Raw genomic sequence first — 16,587 nt, forward strand, 5'->3', positions numbered from 1 at the left:
GGGATGGATAGCTGAAGGTCGGGGGGATTTTCTCCGAGCCTTGGGGGTAAGGCTGAGGCTGAGTTGTGGATTTACATGGAAAGATATAGAGATGGGAGAGATACGTCGTGCGATGGATTGATGAGAAACCGGTGGTATTATACAGCAGGATTAAAATGGTCATTAGATCGATCGGTGATGGATACAGACGGGCGAATGGAAGTATATTAAAACAGGCCCATCTTTCTTCCCCCTACCCCCTTTTTTACGCCTTGCCCGTCGCTCCTTCCTTTTCATCCTTGGCCTGTTCGCACCTTCCCTTTCACTCGCACTTTCCACTTATTCCCATCGCTCCTTCCCTTACACCTACACCCGCTCCTTCCTTCAGTGGAAGACGGTCTTTGTCACCACTGGTGCTTGCCACCACTGTCCGACATGGCAACGGCAAGCGCGCTCGATCTCGTCGTCCTGGAAGTCCTTGAGCTTCGGCCACTTGGGCAGGTACGTCTGGCAGCGCGAGTTACCAAGTCTGCCGCCGTAGTTGCCGAAGGGTCCCTTGTCGCCGAGGCTGCGGGCGGCCCAGCGGTTCTTGATGGTCGTTGTGGTCGTGATGGCACTGGATGCGTTAGTACGCGTCTCTCCATACCGCATCTTCGCGACGCATATCGACATAGGGGGAGGGAGATCGTCAAGGGGAAAGGGACACTCACTTAACCTGCTTAACCTTCAACCAATCGTAGCAGAACGCCAGGCTATCCGTCTTCCTGTTCCCAAAGCACCCGTGGAAGTCAAACACCAACCTCGGCGGGCAAGGGGGCGAAGTTGGCGCTACCGTCACCACTGGTGGTGCGGTTCCAGAAGGAGTCGGGTATTGGCAGTCGTACACGTTGATGCGGTCCTTGCCTCCACACTTCTGGCTTGGGTTGCCTGCACAAGGCATATCGCACTGCTCGTTTCCATCGGGCGCGGGCACACCAGTCGAAGCAAGGGAATCCGCACACCAGCACTCCTGACCATACTCTGTTCCAGCGAAGCGGAAGCCAAGGGCGATACAGGCAGCGGTGCATGTCTCGTGGGATTGATTGGCATCACCGCCCTCGACGGAGGTCTTCAGTGTGCGGCCAGAGGTGGAATCCGTGTAGCATCCAAGAGGCTTGCAGCCGTTGACGTCCGGTGGTGTGGGGATGGCGGCAGAGCAGTCCCAGAGATCGAGATACTCCTGACCACCGCAGGTCTTTGAGGAGTCGCCAGAGCAGGGGAAGGTGCACTTGGATGCGTCAATGACCGGAGGCGAGACGTTGTGAAGGACATCACCACACCAGCACTCGAAGCTGTATTCGAGGCCGGCATACTTGAGACCAGCGGCAAGGCAGATGGCGCGGCAAGACTCGGGGGTCTGGGCACCCTCGTTAATCTGGGAGTTGAAAGTCAGGACGCGCGAGGGGAGACCGATGGGGTCGGCGTAGCAGCCGAGGTTGACGCAGGAGGTTGCTGTGGAAGTTGGGGCCGCGGTAGTGGTAGTGGGTTTCTTGGTCGTGGAGGTGGTGCAGGGCGGCTCTGGGTTTCCGCCGCCGCCTCCACCACCGCCATGGTTGCCACCGAGGCCAAGGAGGCCGCCGATGCCTCCAATGATGCCGCCGAGGAGGCCACCGAGTCCGCCGACGTTGACTCCCACACCCACGCCTACTCCCACGCCTGCACTACCAGGGTTTGGGTCTGGGTTCGCTTTCGCGTTGGCTAGGACGACGAGGCCCGCGGCCACAAAAGAAGCAGAGATCTTCATTGTGAAGGTAGGTTCGAGGTGTCTCGAGAATAAATAAGACAGATGTGGGTGGATAGAAGACAAGGAGGTGGGATCCTAACAGCAGATCCCCCGCTCTAAATACCCCTTCCCTCCCTCACTCACGATGCCTCACCTCGCAACCATGTGCCGTTCATCTCCCAGCATTCTCGCAGTTGACAAACACAGCTTCGGCCTGCATCCCCTGGTCTTTCCGGCAGGCTACGCCTTACTCCGTGCATTCCCCGCGCGCTCTGTCACTTATTCCTCACTCTCGTAGCCTTTTTCAGCCCCGCTCCTGTCCGTCTGCAGGTCCCCAATAAAGCCTGCAGCCGTAATATTGCCACCTTGCTCCATATTAATATTCCATGGGTGGCTATCCGCATCTGGATGGGCTGGCCCCTACAGACCGTGCATGGTCCCCGTCTTCCTATCTGGGCATCGATGGTCGCTGCCAACGCGCTTTCGGGCCCGGCATGGTCAATGCCGGCGCCTTGTTGAGAACATACTGGTCACTTATCCCGCGATAGATGAGGGTATATCAGGGTGGTATTGAGGTATAAGCGCCTGGATGGGGCTCGGACGGGACTACCAACCAACAATACCTAGCACTGTCTTTCCCTCGGCCGTTCCCCTTTCTGTGGCTGCCCTGGAAAGAGAAAGACGGAAATGAAATAAATGGGAAGGCTCGGCAAGGGACAGTAACGAGGGGGAGGCGCGAGCTGAATCGACTGATCGGATCGTGCATTTATCAGTCAGCAAGGTGTGAATGTGTTGTTCGTGGTTGATACTTCCGTGTCTATTGTTAGAACAAGAGTTTATACTTCATTGACCACGCACCACATCGAGTATTATGTGCAGAGTATGCAAGGTATGCACCGCATACAATCATATACCCCATGTCTCGCAAAGAATATATCGAATGGTATGTATCAAATAGGATATGTGGTCAGTCATCGTACCCCGTATTCGAACACACAAAGCGATATACTCGCCTGTAGGCAATATGCGAGTGGTCGCATCGCATCACAGCCGCACTATATCCCACATATCCTTCCCGTGCCACCAATACTTTCCCCTGAGACTTGCGGCGGTCAAGGCACACAGTGCCACACAGTGCCACAGTGCATATATCGTGCATACCCCGTACATAACTGCATATTCTTCCTGCTTCGCATCTCATCCATACCACGCACTACAGGCGAGCCCTGGACAGCCAGCGCACACAGCATAGTGTCGCACAAAATCGAGCATTCTCCTCGCTTCCGACGAGCTCGATATAAGACAAGTCTGATATACGACGGACCCTTTCCGATGCAAGGCAGCGCACCTTACCCAGGCGATGTGTGGCAATGATCTAGACCAAACAGTGCAGCACAAGTGCACTATCGAAGCGCTAACCCTGTCTACTCCCCAAATCCGTGCCTGTCTGTGCGCCGGGCTTGTCGCCTGCGGGTCTAGCCTGGGCCGCGGTCAACCAGGTCAGCGTGTTTATATTAGTGGCGATATGCTTGTGTTGCTATGGCGGCGGGGTATGTGAACTGGGAGTGTAGGTATGAGCAGGAAAAGTAGGTGCTATGTACACATTCACTGGCGGGTCCGAGAGTCAATCAAAGCGATGAGGACGCCTTAGGAGTGGGTTGGATCAAGAAGGGGGGTTGAGATTCATTGGGGGAGATAGGCTTGGAATGCTTGGTGATGCTTGTGTTACATGGTAGCTGCACGTGAGAGAGGGGGAATAGAGAGGCGCATCCAGAGGATAGTTCGGGAGAGACACATGGGACGATGGTTGGTGGATGCATTGAGTTCAGGGGATAAGTTCCTCGCTAACTTTGTCCTGTTCCACCGCTGAGCAGCCGCCTGGTGCGGCTTCAGGGTCCGAGGTCCACCACCGGCACGAAGTTTCGTGTCCAGCTCCAAGGCTACGCGCCCATATCTTGTGCGCTACAGCGCGTGCCCGACCCGATGGAGAATCTGCACATGAAAGATGATCCCTCGTGTCTCAGGGAGTTCCAATGCACCACAACATGGCAGTCACGGGGAAGTCTCGCAAACCCACTCGCCAAGTTGAACACAGCAAGGGACCCTGCAGCTTCGTCCGCATAGTTCTCCGAAAAGGCAAGAGGCAGCTCAGAAGTGCAGGTATATTAGGGAACAGACAGAACCGACAGCCGTGAGACACTGTATGTACTGTAATGGGCGGTGTGTATGCATTCGGTTGAGCACCGAACGCGAGAGCAACACGCGGTACGAAGTCATAGCTCTGACAACGAAAAGTGAGACACCAACCCACGTTCCGTACGTATGCTATCACAGCGCTCGGTGAAGTATGATAACCTCCAGACTGCTGTACTTGCAGCTGCCTTAGCTTCGCGCCATTGGCCGGCTGGATGTGTCCATAGTGCTTTATTGCATTAAGCACACATGGAGTAGTATGGGTGATGTGGCACATATATCCACTCTTGACCTATTCCAAGAATTCCATTGGTGTGTATGGGCGCCGCCATCGTTGTCCAGATCTCGGGAGTTGGCCGCTGGGCTCGGTCTAGTTTCTCTTTGACGCTGGTCCTCGTTCTTCTTTAACCATTCAAATGCGCCGCACTCCGGCAGTTGCGGCATCCTCTCTCAACCTCCACCCTCAATATCACCTCCGTCCAGCCACTCATCCTCCGGGTCCATATCCCTATCCTCCCCATACAACACCTCGCAAACGCCGCCCAACGGCACATCCAAGCACGCATCCGTTCCCACGCTCCACACAGCCTTCCAATCCTTCTCCTGCCTCAAGCTCTTCATCCTCTTCTTCTCCAATTTCTCCTTCCTCCTCACCTCCTTCCCCTTCTCCACCACCCCTGCGTGCTTCCCCTCCGGATTACTCCTCTTCAAGCTCCCCTTCCCATCCAACGTCGCCACATTCGCCGCCTGATCAATAATCGTCTCAATGCTACTCATTGGCAGCGTCAGGTACCCCGTATTGTATGCCGCAAGCGCGACGTAGATGTACACAATACACATGACCAGCCAGGACGGGATCGCCAACGACCACCAGCGGTTGGGGTAGTAGTAAATCCCCAGCGCGTGTAGGAATGGGCTGGGTAGATAGCTCCACAGGATATACATGAGGAACGCGAGCGACGAGAACAGGTATAGCACAAAACCGTAGTATTCGTAGGTCGGGACCTTAGGGCTGGCGCGTGGGACGGGTTCGAAGTCATCGTTGTCGGAGGCGTCGGGAGTGGTAGGGCGGGAGGGTCGGAGGAGGGAGGTTAGAGAAGGCGAGGGCGGAAGGGGAGTCGGCGGCCGGTTGTAGAAAGGGGGCGCGAAGAAGTTGTGGTGGACGAGAGGAGGGGAGGGAGATGGTGATGGCTCTGGCGAGGAGGAGCTGGGGGATCCGTTGTAGTGGGATTGGAAAGCGGATTCGTCGTCGTCGTCATCGTCGCCAGAGGAGTAGGACGTCATTTCTGCGACACGTGCACGAATCTGGAGACGCCTTGTTGTTATGTTGTGCTTGTCGTTGTCGTGGTCAAGTGCTGGCGTGCGGATTGAAGTTAGGAGATTATGGTAGATTCACGCGAGGCTGTGGCTATGCAAGGCTGACAATACTCCACAGTCAACTCGGCGAGTTTATGACAACATCGAGGTAATTTCTTGACAAACATACATAAATTATATATAAATCAGATGGGAAGTGGTATCTTTTCTCTTCTTTCAATTCCAATATATACCAGTATTTTGAACTAGATATCATTATGGATGAAGCGATGAGCCAACCTACTGTGAAATAGGCAAATCATCTTCATTATTTCATACCCAGGATATCTTCCATCTAAACCGAAATTATACAAACGCCTGACAATGCTACTCTTCCTTAAAAAAAGGCCCCCCGCCCGCTAAAATGCGAATTGCTCGATACCGTCGTCGTCGTATGCAGCCTGTAAGCTTAAGATATTTCCCTTTCGTTTCTCCGCCCTAAGCCAGTGCTGAGACATGTCTAGAAGCACAGGTATTGTCTCTCAGGCGCATATATCAAACCTCTACATTCCGTTCCTTCCGTTCTTCCTTCACTTCTACCACCTCCGTCTCAACCCCCGAATGCACTTTCATCCTCTCCATCCCAACCGCATTCCTCTCCCACGACGCACATGCAACCAGCACCCCTAGCCCAGCAACCCCAGTAAGCGCCGTCATCTGCACCCTAAACACTTTTGCATACACCGCCCGCACCATAGCCAGCACATCGGGTTCAAATGTCAACGCTCCTAACGGACTTCGATGCAGCGCCTCCATCTGCGCATCCGAGAGAAAACCCCCTAAAGCAGACTCGGAACGGGCGTTAAACAGCGCTGTAGCAATAGTGAGTCCGATGAAGCCACCCAGTGGACGCAGTTGCGCCGTTGCGCCCTGCGTGGCCGCGATCTCGCCTACCTCCGAGTTTAGGGTGACTATTAGCGTACCGGCTGAGAGGCACATTCCAACGCCGATTCCGAGGAGAACTTCTACGCCGTACAGGTAATGTGGGATGCTCAATGTGTCGGGGATGGTGGTTAGGAGGCCGAGGGCAAGGAGTTGGAGACTAGAGCCGCCTATGAGGGTTGGGGAGGTGAGGTTGCGGCCGGAGGAGATTGCGCCGCCGACGAAGGAGCCAAGGCCGGTGGCGGCGGCGAGGGGGAGGAGAGAGAGTCCTGCCTGTAGTGGGGAGGACCCGTTGACGAGCTGGAAGCGTTCGGGGAGGAGGATGGTGGCTGTTATCAAGGGGAAGCCGGTGCAGAATATGGAGCTGGTGGTATCTGGTTAGTTCATGGCAATGCCAGAGTAAAAAGGAGTGGGAGATGAGCATACCAGAAAGCGGCAGCCATGACGCGGCGCTTGAGAATGTGCATTGGGAATATGGGTTCGATATTCGACCAGGAACGCGTGCCAAGGAAGCCTTCCCACGAAAAAAATGCGACCCAGAACACGCCCGACAGTACGAGGCAGGTGACAATAACCGCCTCTCCCCAGGAACGTCCTCCCGTCGTCGCCCTCTGCAGGCCATATACTAAGCATACCGAGCCTCCCATCATGAACAGTACACCGACAAAGTCGATACTCAGAAACGTACGCCATTTGCCGCTATCAGAAGTCTTCGCGCTAGCCGGCCAGATGAAGAAGATAGACGCCATGGCGATTACGGAAAATGGTAGGTTCATATAGAAAATCCACCTCCAAGTCGATTGATTCGATATCGCACCACCCAATATAGGACCTAGCACTCCCGACCCGCCGACAGTGAGTCCGATCCACGCCGCGCCGGCCGCGAACTTCGATGGATTCAGAACCTCAGCGATCATGACCATTCCCATGGAGTAAAGTCCCGCGCCGCCGAGGCCCTGGAAGGCACGGAAAACGATGAGCTGGCGGATCGTGTGTGAGAGGGCGCAGGCGAGCGAGAAGACCATGAAGAGCGCCCAGGAGACAAGCATAATGGTTTTACGGCCGTATATATCGCTTAGTCGCGCGATGGCCATTGCGAAACCTGGAAGTGTTAGGGGGCACGAGACAATGATGGGAGGGCGACTTACTCATATATGTCAAGAGATAGGCCAGGACGATCCATGGCGATAGCCAAAAGCTTCCGAGCTCCTCTACGATACTGACCAGCGCCGTCCCTATGATAGTTGTGTCCAGAGTCGAGAAAAACACCCCAACAAAGATACTAGGGCATAAGGTTAGCAGTGAAGAAGATTTGAGTTATCCTGGCGCGAGGAACGTACCCTGCCAGTGCAACATTCCTCCTCCATGGTTCCACATGAGGCCATGGCACAGCATGTTTGTTAGCCGTACTCGTGGCCACGACGTGACTCTGGATGTCTTTCTCGGGTTCGGATCCGACGCAAGGGACCACTGTCACAGACGTTGCCGTAATATCCATTTCGGGGCTCTTGGGTGCTTGGAGGTCAATATTGCTCGCCCTTTGCGACTCGAATTCCTTGGGGGAAACGAGACTATCCGGGTTGCTACTAGACATTGCGGCGGCGAGTTGGGGTGCCGATATAAGGTTTGCCCTCTACTATGTGGCTCTACGCCTGGGAAAGGGACAGGATCCTCGAGCGGAGCTGGGTGATGTGGTAATATATGCGAACAGGAGATCGGTCCCTAAATATCAACTCCAGTCACTGACAAAGACTCGGTGAACGTCTCTGGTAGCATCAATGGCTTCCCAGGATATGTAAGGGCTGGCTTCTCCTTTCCTCATACAGCAAGCGCAGTTCATTGGTATTACGGCCGTAGCTCGAAGTTTATATGCCAGGGCGAGTCCAACGCACGTATAGTCTGCTCCAACGTACGTATAGCCTGCATGCCGATCAAGCTGCCCGCCAGTCGATTTCAAACAGTGGGGAATACAGCACGGAAAAAGAAGTGGAAGCTGCCTTACTTCCACATATATATTTGATGGAGTAGTCGAATCGTCGACGACGTTGAAAAAAGGTCAACCTGTCCCCCTAACCGAAACTAGAGGGCACACTCTAAGTAATAACCGACCTCTAGCACTATACCATCGGGCCACACTATCCCGTCGTCCTTTGTACTGGGATGAAGCAGCGGGCACTATCGAGGCCGCTGTGGGGCTGTCAGAAAGTGACATTTGCGTCACCTCCTAGGGTATTGGCTTGCGTCGACCAAACGGCCTCCAGGAACCCTTACTTCAGGCTTCAGTCCCTAGCTTGTTGCGGCTATATTAGACCATCCAGAAGTCCAATCAAAGTCCTAAAGTAGACACGCGGCGAGCCAAGAAGGAAGAGAAGGATTGCAAGCCTAGAGATCCAAGTATAGGGCGTCGTCTGTGGCCTAATCCATCTGGCCCCAAATTACACTCTGCCCATCCATCCCGTGGCCTTCCCCAACGGCCATCCAAAAGCTTTCCCCCGCAGAGAATCACACATTAACCAGCCTCGGTCATATCTCCTAAAACAACACTGTCTGCCCTGGTCGTCTACAGAGCACATTTAGCCTCTTCACCGCGTACGCCACGGCCACGCCACGCCGGCGCGCAACCGAACAGACGGAACGCGCGATTGGCCTTGTGGATGAAGAACATCAAAACGACGCCGATCCTCGGTTGCAGCGCTCAATCAAACGGACTGGGAAGCGAGATGACAGTCCTACGCGGTCAAGCGCGCTCCATTGGGGGATAAATGCTAGGGCCGGTGGCGCATGAGGCGCATGAGACGGGTGGAAACCGTCAAAGCATGATGGACAGTGCTTGACGCAGGTGAGTGGGGTTGACGAAGAGGCCAGAAGGGGAACTGGTAAGCGATGTGGTGAAGGTAAAGACGCCGGAGTGATGCCGGCGTATTACTGTGTTGTGCTTTCCCGCTGTAAATTACTCGTATTGTCACGTGAAATCCGACCGTTCCGATATAACACTAGGATTGTCATCTTTTCCCCGATGGGCTGACTTGTACCACATATACTGCACTGTATAACCCCAGAACATGTTGGCGCCAAGCACTGTGAAGACGCCGGTGAGGGCCAAGGTCGATCTGATAGCCTGGGATCCGGATTCCCCAGCCCATACCGAGAGGATGGTTCAGCATCGGATTGCATGCGGGTGGAAACAGGACTATATCGAAGGGTGGCGGGGTTTGCAGAGAGAGGGGAAGATGGGTCTTCAGTGGGTTGTGAGTTTCTCATTTTGTTTACGATGGGGTTTATAAGACCTAAAAAAAGCAATGCTTCTTCCGATTTTTACTTTTCGCCTGTTGAGATTGTAGCTATACAAATGCGAATATTGCGAGTGGTTGTATTTATGATATATAATTCTAACTACCAACGCAGGTTCTAGCAGAGGACGACCCAGAGAAGGAAACCAAGCTCGCCCAGCACCTACTGAAGTACCCCGAAGACGCCACACCCATTCTTGACACCGCCACCTCCCTGGCTGGTAAGCCACGATTACCCTCTTCGCGTTCATTCGTCCCCGTGGGCCATATCTCTCTCGACTCAGAAAGCCCCAATCCTGGCCAAGCAGATGCCTCACAAGGACTCTACTGCATCACTACTCTCTACATCTCCCGCGCTATTCATGGAGGTGGGTTAGGCCGTGCTGCCCTGGACGCCGTCGAGAGCCAGGCCATCAACGAGCCGTTGTGTGCGAAGATATTGTCTCTTGATACTCTGGCAAACAGCAGTTGGAATAGAACAGATATATGGGAGGAGATGGGCCAGAAGAAGCCTGAGGTATTTGAGCTACCCTCAATGAAATCGAAAGTGGTGAGCTAATTGCAGACAGATGTCGGCTGAGGATTGGTATGAGAGATGTGGATATAAGGCCTGGAGATACAACGAAGGCCATATCCAGCACCGGACCGACGATGGTAGAGTTTGGCCCCTAGACGGCGTCTTTATGAAGAAAACGGTTGTATGAATTTGAATTACGATCTCTTAATTCTAACTCATGCGATTGTTTGGCTTTGTGAAGTAGAAGGCGAATACATTTACCTCTATCATGTAGGTTCTCAAAGGGCAGATTTTGTGACGTGACGATATAGAAGCCAACCGATACAGTGCAGTCATCTGCGCGAATTTCACAGATTAAGATATCAATATGTTCGCCTCTGGCAAGTAATAAACTAACGCCTATCATACAACCTACATAAGACAAGTGTCATCTTTCACCCGATGCGCCGCCGCAAAATCAAATATCGCCTCATAACTCCGACACTCGTGTACATCGCCCCATCCATCGAAACCAGGTATTACATCGCCATCCGCGTTTACCAGTGCCGTTTCCAGCGTTGTATCGCCCGTACACATGATCGCCTGACGCAGATAGTCGAAGCAGTGACCCAAGTTATTTTCCGCCGCTTGGTTTTCGCTCACGTCTCTGTCGCGACCGAAGGCGTCCCTGAGTATTGACTGTTCCGGTATTTAGTAAAATGTGGGAAACTGATAGACAGTATAGCTAGGGGTGCGTTGAAGGGGAAGGAGGATTTGCCTTACCAGACAGTAGAGCTGGTGAAACATTGAGATGGAGTATATCTCTGTCGCCACTTCGGTGTTTGGGACCGGGAACCCCCCCCTTAAACCGTAGTTCCACGGTTTCTGAACCTCTACGAACCCTGCGCCAACTATAAGTCCAGTGTCGTTAGCACAAGCCCCTGAGCACCTCAAGACTACACCAGAGAATAGATCCCCACAGAGAGATACGCAACGAGAGAAAATCAATAGCATACGGGGAAACAACATGTCCCACACTGACCGGTTCCCTGGTGTCCCCGACCCTGCATTGACAAACGCCTCATCCAGCCTGAATTTGACCATCTCCTTCGGTACTGGAGGTGTTTGTTAGCCTCTTTCCAACTCTTTTATGCACTTCACCGAGTGCCTTCAACCGTCGACAATGAACGAGAACACACTATTTCCAAAATAAGCCTCCGAGCGGACTGCCCCAGTTTCTAGGCTATCAGACATTGGGATATATGCCACGACGAGAAGGACGGTGAAGATGTAGAGGGCTGCTAAGGTGTAGTATCTCCGTTTCCATTTCGCGAGGGCGATGCGGACGTCATCGGCGGATGCGAGGTAGTATTCTGTCTCATCATCTGCAGATGACAAAGGAACCTCTTTCATTTTGATTCGAGGATGTTAATGATATCTGATGTGAACATATAAGTGTCAAATGTCCATGTGGTGGTCTGGACCATTAAATACTAAGCACTCTATATTTAGCCCGTTGTGGGGTTACCGTTTCTTTACGCCGCATGAGTCCTCGTATTCACCCGTCCCGTCTCAAACCAACAACGGTATTTTCGATGCATAATTTTTTCGTATTCAGCCGCTCTCAAAACAGTAATGGCATCTGCGCCTTTTGCTATATCTAATGGCCTGTACAGGATAAGTCTACAATTTGTGTGCAGAAACGGACAACAAAATTGCTGCTGATCCGGCCCCTTGGTTCAGTCTTGAGGCATCACCAGGTAATACCACTTCACTTCAAAAGAAAGGTCTTTATCGCAACCCCTCTATCCCTCAGAGCATCGGCATCCAGCCTCAGATCCCAGTGAACCACCTCCCCCGTCATCACGTTCTGGAAATGCTCCACGAAAATCGGCTGCGAATGCTGCCACTCGCCCTGAACCCGAATCCAGCCCGGCGGCAGCGGGCCTAAGCGGGGATCTTCGCGAGTTGTTTCATTTGTAGCGTTGTTGGTGTAGTGCGGCTGAGGTTGAGGGTGATCACGGTCGTCTATCAACTTTATCTTCCATCCGTCGGGAAGAGGGCTAAGGATAGATACAGAGTCACAGAGACTTGGTACCAAAGCACCTGTGATGACAACATAGGCGTCGTCACCGGCCGGCCGGAGGATCAATGAGGAGTTGCGTCCCAGTACAGTGGTGATCATATCGCCTGTCTCGTATTAATATATGGTGAGCAAGTTGGGAAGTTACACATGTTACGGAGCATTAAAACATACCAGCTCGGACCATCTCGCGGCCATCCCCGACCTTCCCAATCAGTCCGTTGTGGCTGACAATAAGGCTGTGGCCCTGGTTTCTTACCTTAAGCCGTGTCCATAGGTTAACATCGAAGGGGCCATTCGAGTCTCCACCTCCTAATGCGGCGTCGAGCAGGTTGCGAACCTCTTGCTGGTCCCACACGCTCGCATCGTCCGGGAGCCGGTCCTTGGTGAAGCAGTCGCACAGTATGGAGACAAGCTCATCGATCAAGTCTATATTGCAATCTTGTAGCCGTTTGGCAACTGGCTTTAAATCTCTCAGCATCTGCAATAGCGCCGACAGCCTTGAAATGTCCTCGGGAATCCAGCCAGGCGTAAATATGCTTTCAACACTGCCACAGACCAATCCATGCACTTCTAACATACCACCACCGAAGCATCGTGTCACTATTGATTGTTCTATGGGATTGTTCTATGGCGAGAATAGTATCCACGTCAAAGGCCGCTTTTATATTGGCTAACCAGTAACACTCATCGATCAACCCGACCACAGTAAGGGGAGCGATTTACGTCCGTACAGAGCCATAATTGCCCTGCGAACCGTTGCCCACGACCTCGCGGACTCCCCGCATATCATAACGCGATTTCGGTTCCCAAGCTGGATTTCCTGCCAAGACCAACGCTGTTGAAACCAAGCAAGCCTAAGCAAATCGACTACTCCGATCCATTCGACAATGGTAAATGGCGGTGCTGTGTTCTCCTTGACCCACTCCGGGTAAGTGGTCTGAGGGGTAGGGAAGCAGAAGTCATCCATAGTGTACTGGATCTCGCCCCCAAGCTTCGCCAGGGTCTCGAGACCAAGAGCAGCGCTGTCTCCTCGGTGGCTGAGCCACACGATGACGACCGATGCTAGCGCATAAACTCGCCCAATACACTTAGCCTGCATGGCCTTCTCACTTTTGTTATTGTGGTCTATGCATATCATGTCGACCCAAAGCGTGCGTGTCCTATCTGTGAGGCGGAGTTGTCTGATGGCGTCAGCGAGGTCAAATTGCATCTCAATTTTACTGTGCTCTTCAAGAGCATTGGCTGCATTGACCACCGTTATTTCAGCCTGCTGAGTTTTATCGCCCCACGTGGATGACAGCACCTCATATTCAGGCATGAATGTATCGTCTGGATAGTTTGGCAGTGGCGCATACAGCATACGACTGACTCGGGGGTTTGGATGATGCCATGATGTTTCTCCCGTGCGAATTCCCCAGAACAGATACTTGCAATCTATCGTCTCAAAAACTCGCCATCCGTCCAGCAACGTTTCTTGCAACTGGTTGATGGGCAACCTTTGGGTAGGAGCCGCGTCAGGCAGTTGTAACAAGGCGTGGTGGATCTCGATCTGGAGATCGTCCTCGAACTGGCCTGGAAGTATTGTGAGAAGTCTTATTTCTTCTACGGTTTCCAGAGACTTATACTCGTACAGCTTCATCGCTGACAGTATCCCACGAGTATTGGCCATGATGTGTGGTGTATATGTGAATATGCCGGATGATGCCTCTGCCTCGAGAAGCCAGAAGGCAGAAGCCACAAGCCGCTACTCGTAACTAATATGCATCAGTACTAATAATACTCGTAGCCAATAGTCTATATTGGGGAGCTTACACTATCTCGCCTTCAAATTAATAGACCGAGGTCGGATGTTGGAGCTTTTATTAGCACGAAGTTGCAAACACAAAACAAGTGAGACCCGAATACATTTATCAATTACCGTAGCTGTTGCAAGCTAAATTGTGCCCGCCTAACCTGCAACACTTAATAGTAAGATTTATCCATGTGATTTACTCGAGTGGTAGTAATAAAGTTTGTGGCTAACAACGTCCAGGGCCTTATAGGTTCTCAAACAGTGATTAAGCATTAAGTCTAGGCCTGGCAGTAGAGTCTTCACCTTCAGACTCACAGTCGCTGCCATAATTAAGTATACTAAGCTCCTAGGGCCTCGTCACAGACTGCGGCTAGCAGATTAATTAGAGTCGTAGCTGTGAGCGCATTTGGCATCAAGCCCAGTCTCATGGCTTATGTAAGTTACCATAACCAATAGTTACAAATATCGCTACAATGCCATCATCATGGAACACATGACAAAGAACATGGGAACTTAGAATCGTGGCAACTAAATCAATAACATGAAAAGCTTCTATACTGCCGTTTACCTCTTCACTGGTATCACTGCCGCTATCGCTACCCAGAAGAAGAACCTCATAATCGAAACAGACCTCTTCAGTGATGTCGAGTGAGCACCTGGGGCAATTCCCATATGTCCTTGAATACACCTCTGACAATCAAACAGTGATGCTGGTGCCCTGTTGCTTGCAGCAACTTCCCTGAACATAAATCTATTAGCTGTGAACATCAATCACCCATCGACCTACTCCGCCCTCGCCGCTTCAGCAATCTTAGCACACTATGGACATCCCAAGATCCCAATCGGAATCCGGCATCCGCTAACAAATGCCACCTTCTTCGATAGCTGGTACTTTGCTCTTGGCGAGTACACCAGCAAAGTCGCCTTCCACTGGTCTGGCGGGTCCTTGCCCTGGGGACATGTCGAGGAGGCCTGGGATCCGGTGGCGCTGTACCGGAAGGTGCTGAGCGAGGCTGAGGATGGCAGCGTGACTATTGCATCAATTGGCTTCCTTGATAATGTGAGTTTTACGGCCTTATACAGCAGCCATGGTCTTCTAATTAGATGGCAGCTCTCAGGACTGCTGAACTCGACCGCTGACTCCTATTCCGACCTTAGCGGCCGTGATCTCATTGCCCACAAGGTTGCCGAGCTAGTCATTATGGGCGGCGGCTACCCGTCGGGGTACAGTTGGAACTTCTGGGGCTCGAATGGTAGTCTCGCCGCGCACGTTGTTAATACGTGGGAGGGACAGATGGTGTTTGTCGGCGACGACGTTGGCAAGGATGTCAAGTCGGGTGGGGAGCTTATGTCTGCAGGGCCAAAGACGGATCCAGTGCGGATGGCGTATATTTACTACTCATACTATGAACCGACGTCTTCGTGGGATCCGCTGGCTACTCTGTATGCCATTGGTGGGCTGGGGGAGTTGTTCAAATATGGAAATGAGTATGGATACAACCATGTCAACGCCAATGGGGCGAATCGATGGGTGTGGGATCGGAAAGTGCAGAACCAGTTCTTTCTGAGGTTGAAGGTTAGCAATGAAACAGCTGCGCAGGAGCTAGATCGGTTGTTTCTCAAAGGGGCATTGTCAGTCGTGGAACAGCATACAGCAGAAGCACCACGAAGAAAGCATGTAGGTTCGGCACATACAGAGTTATAACTTTTTAGATAAAATTCTCTCTACAGATATATTTAACTAACACCTGAAACGCCCCCCAAGCTATCAATTTCAACCGGATCCCATCGTATGGTTACATCCAAAATACAAATCATATCTCGTCACTCCCTCCAAACCAAAGCATATATATAAAAGGGGCACGAGTTCGGTTTCTTGCCAGATTACATACATTTAAAACTACTATGGTATCGCAGTGTAAACAATCCTAGACCCGCTGCATTCCTCGACTCTCTTTAACACGCCGCGTTGGCGGCCGCGGTGGCAGGTGCGGCGGCGGCCGCCTTGTTGCCCTTGTGGTGAGGCTCGCGGGTCTCAATGTCACGGGCACAGGCAACATTGGCGTTGGTGGCAGCAGTAGCAGCAGCGCCGTTCTGTGCAGCAGCGCCGTTTGCAGCGGCGGCCTTGTTGCCCTTGTGATGGGGCTCGCGAGCCTCGATGTCGCGAGCACAAGCAACATTGGCGTTTGTGGCGGCAGCGGCGGCACCGTTGTTGCCCTTGTGGTGACGGGCCTCAATATCCTGGACGTCGCGAGCACAGGCTACATTGGCGTTGGTGGCGGTGGTAGCGGCAGTGGCATCTTGAGCAGCAGCGCCATTTCCAGCGGCCGCCTTGTTGCCCTTGTGATGCGGCTCTGGGGAACGGTCTTCAAGCTCGTCCTCATGGCGCGCAGCCGCCTGGACCTTCTTCCCTTTGTGATGCGGCTCGGGAGAACGGTCTTGAATGTCCTGGACCTTCTTCCCCTTGTGGTGCGGCTCTGGGGAGCGGTCTTGGATGTCCTGGACCTTCTTTCCCTTGTGATGCGGTTCGGGAGAGCGGTCTTGAATGTCCTGGACCTTCTTTCCCTTGTGATGAGGCTCGGGAGAGCGGTCTTCAAGCTCCTCTTCGTGGCGCGCGGCTGCCTGGACCTTCTTTCCCTTATGATGCGGTTCTGGGGAGCGGTCTTGGACTGCCTGGACCTTCTTTCCCTTGTGGTGAGGCTCGGGAGAGCGGTCTTGAATGTCCTGGGCCTTCTTTCCCTTGTGATGCGG

At 52.8% G+C, this 16,587-nt stretch overlaps 8 protein-coding genes across 8 annotated transcripts in view; 2 read left to right on the forward strand and 6 right to left on the reverse strand.

Moving 5' to 3' along the window:
• Positions 1-131: 131 nt before the first annotated feature.
• On the reverse strand, positions 132-1,762 carry VE01_03031 (uncharacterized protein; the record flags this gene model as incomplete). Its single annotated transcript, XM_018272529.2, has 2 exons — positions 132-595; positions 690-1,762. The coding sequence occupies 2 exons, from the start codon at positions 1,760-1,762 to the stop codon at positions 364-366; spliced, it is 1,305 nt and encodes a 434-aa protein (XP_018132089.1). The 3' UTR covers positions 132-363.
• A 2,622-nt stretch (positions 1,763-4,384) lies between these two features.
• Positions 4,385-5,218, reverse strand: VE01_03032 (uncharacterized protein; the record flags this gene model as incomplete). The annotated part of the gene is made up of 1 exon (XM_018272530.1): positions 4,385-5,218. One exon carries the CDS (start codon positions 5,216-5,218, stop codon positions 4,385-4,387), a length of 834 nt encoding a protein of 277 aa, XP_018132092.1.
• A 238-nt stretch (positions 5,219-5,456) lies between these two features.
• Positions 5,457-9,243, reverse strand: VE01_03033 (uncharacterized protein). Its single transcript, XM_018272531.2, has 4 exons — positions 7,513-9,243; positions 7,321-7,454; positions 6,599-7,274; positions 5,457-6,536 (listed from the first exon to the last, which is right to left on the reverse strand). Exons 1-4 carry the CDS (start codon positions 7,764-7,766, stop codon positions 5,786-5,788), a joined length of 1,815 nt encoding a protein of 604 aa, XP_018132091.1. The 5' UTR covers positions 7,767-9,243; the 3' UTR covers positions 5,457-5,785.
• Positions 9,126-10,378, forward strand: VE01_03034 (uncharacterized protein). Its single transcript, XM_018272532.2, has 3 exons — positions 9,126-9,420; positions 9,578-9,979; positions 10,032-10,378. Exons 1-3 carry the CDS (start codon positions 9,235-9,237, stop codon positions 10,164-10,166), a joined length of 723 nt encoding a protein of 240 aa, XP_018132086.1. The 5' UTR covers positions 9,126-9,234; the 3' UTR covers positions 10,167-10,378.
• On the reverse strand, positions 10,348-11,371 carry VE01_03035 (uncharacterized protein; the record flags this gene model as incomplete). The annotated part of the gene is made up of 4 exons (XM_018272533.2): positions 10,348-10,657; positions 10,742-10,869; positions 10,975-11,073; positions 11,134-11,371. 4 exons carry the CDS (start codon positions 11,369-11,371, stop codon positions 10,391-10,393), a joined length of 732 nt encoding a protein of 243 aa, XP_018132085.1. The 3' UTR covers positions 10,348-10,390.
• A 358-nt stretch (positions 11,372-11,729) lies between these two features.
• VE01_03036 (uncharacterized protein) lies at positions 11,730-13,917 on the reverse strand (the record flags this gene model as incomplete). The annotated part of the gene is made up of 4 exons (XM_018272534.2): positions 13,857-13,917; positions 12,768-13,798; positions 12,216-12,644; positions 11,730-12,148 (listed from the first exon to the last, which is right to left on the reverse strand). Exons 2-4 carry the CDS (start codon positions 13,711-13,713, stop codon positions 11,730-11,732), a joined length of 1,794 nt encoding a protein of 597 aa, XP_018132088.1. The 5' UTR covers positions 13,714-13,798; positions 13,857-13,917.
• Positions 13,918-14,315: 398 nt separating this feature from the next.
• Positions 14,316-15,596, forward strand: VE01_03037 (uncharacterized protein). The gene is made up of 3 exons (XM_018272535.2): positions 14,316-14,484; positions 14,542-14,896; positions 14,948-15,596. The coding sequence occupies exons 1-3, from the start codon at positions 14,378-14,380 to the stop codon at positions 15,539-15,541; spliced, it is 1,056 nt and encodes a 351-aa protein (XP_018132087.1). The 5' UTR covers positions 14,316-14,377; the 3' UTR covers positions 15,542-15,596.
• VE01_03038 (uncharacterized protein) overlaps positions 15,592-16,587 on the reverse strand; it is a gene marked incomplete at its 5' end in the record, with an annotated part of 1,373 nt that continues 377 nt past the window's right edge. The window contains one exon of the mRNA XM_018272536.2: positions 15,592-16,575. Within this exon, the coding sequence (XP_018132084.1) occupies positions 15,793-16,575 (783 nt within the window). The 3' untranslated portion in view covers positions 15,592-15,792. The remainder of the gene's footprint in view (positions 16,576-16,587) is intronic.

The sequence above is a fragment of the Pseudogymnoascus verrucosus genome (assembly GCF_001662655.1).
Source record: "Pseudogymnoascus verrucosus strain UAMH 10579 unplaced genomic scaffold scaffold_12, whole genome shotgun sequence".
In the NCBI taxonomy this organism is placed as follows: domain Eukaryota; kingdom Fungi; phylum Ascomycota; class Leotiomycetes; order Thelebolales; family Thelebolaceae; genus Pseudogymnoascus; species Pseudogymnoascus verrucosus.

Excerpts from the sequence above, each read along its gene's own strand:
- VE01_03033 (XM_018272531.2), bottom strand. The coding sequence starts at position 7,766 with ATGTCTAGTAGCAACCCGGATAGTCTCGTTTCCCCCAAGGAATTCGAG. Across the intron at positions 7,275-7,320 it reads CTATCTCTTGACATATATGA|GTTTCGCAATGGCCATCGCG; the intron begins GTAAGTCGCCCT and ends TAACACTTCCAG. Across the intron at positions 6,537-6,598 it reads GTCATGGCTGCCGCTTTCTG|CTCCATATTCTGCACCGGCT; the intron begins GTATGCTCATCT and ends AGATACCACCAG.
- VE01_03034 (XM_018272532.2), top strand. The coding sequence starts at position 9,235 with ATGTTGGCGCCAAGCACTGTGAAGACGCCGGTGAGGGCCAAGGTCGAT. Across the intron at positions 9,421-9,577 it reads AGATGGGTCTTCAGTGGGTT|GTTCTAGCAGAGGACGACCC; the intron begins GTGAGTTTCTCA and ends CTACCAACGCAG. Across the intron at positions 9,980-10,031 it reads TGGGCCAGAAGAAGCCTGAG|ATGTCGGCTGAGGATTGGTA; the intron begins GTATTTGAGCTA and ends AATTGCAGACAG.
- VE01_03037 (XM_018272535.2), top strand. The coding sequence starts at position 14,378 with ATGAAAAGCTTCTATACTGCCGTTTACCTCTTCACTGGTATCACTGCC. Across the intron at positions 14,485-14,541 it reads GACCTCTTCAGTGATGTCGA|TGATGCTGGTGCCCTGTTGC; the intron begins GTGAGCACCTGG and ends ACAATCAAACAG. Across the intron at positions 14,897-14,947 it reads CAATTGGCTTCCTTGATAAT|CTCTCAGGACTGCTGAACTC; the intron begins GTGAGTTTTACG and ends ATTAGATGGCAG.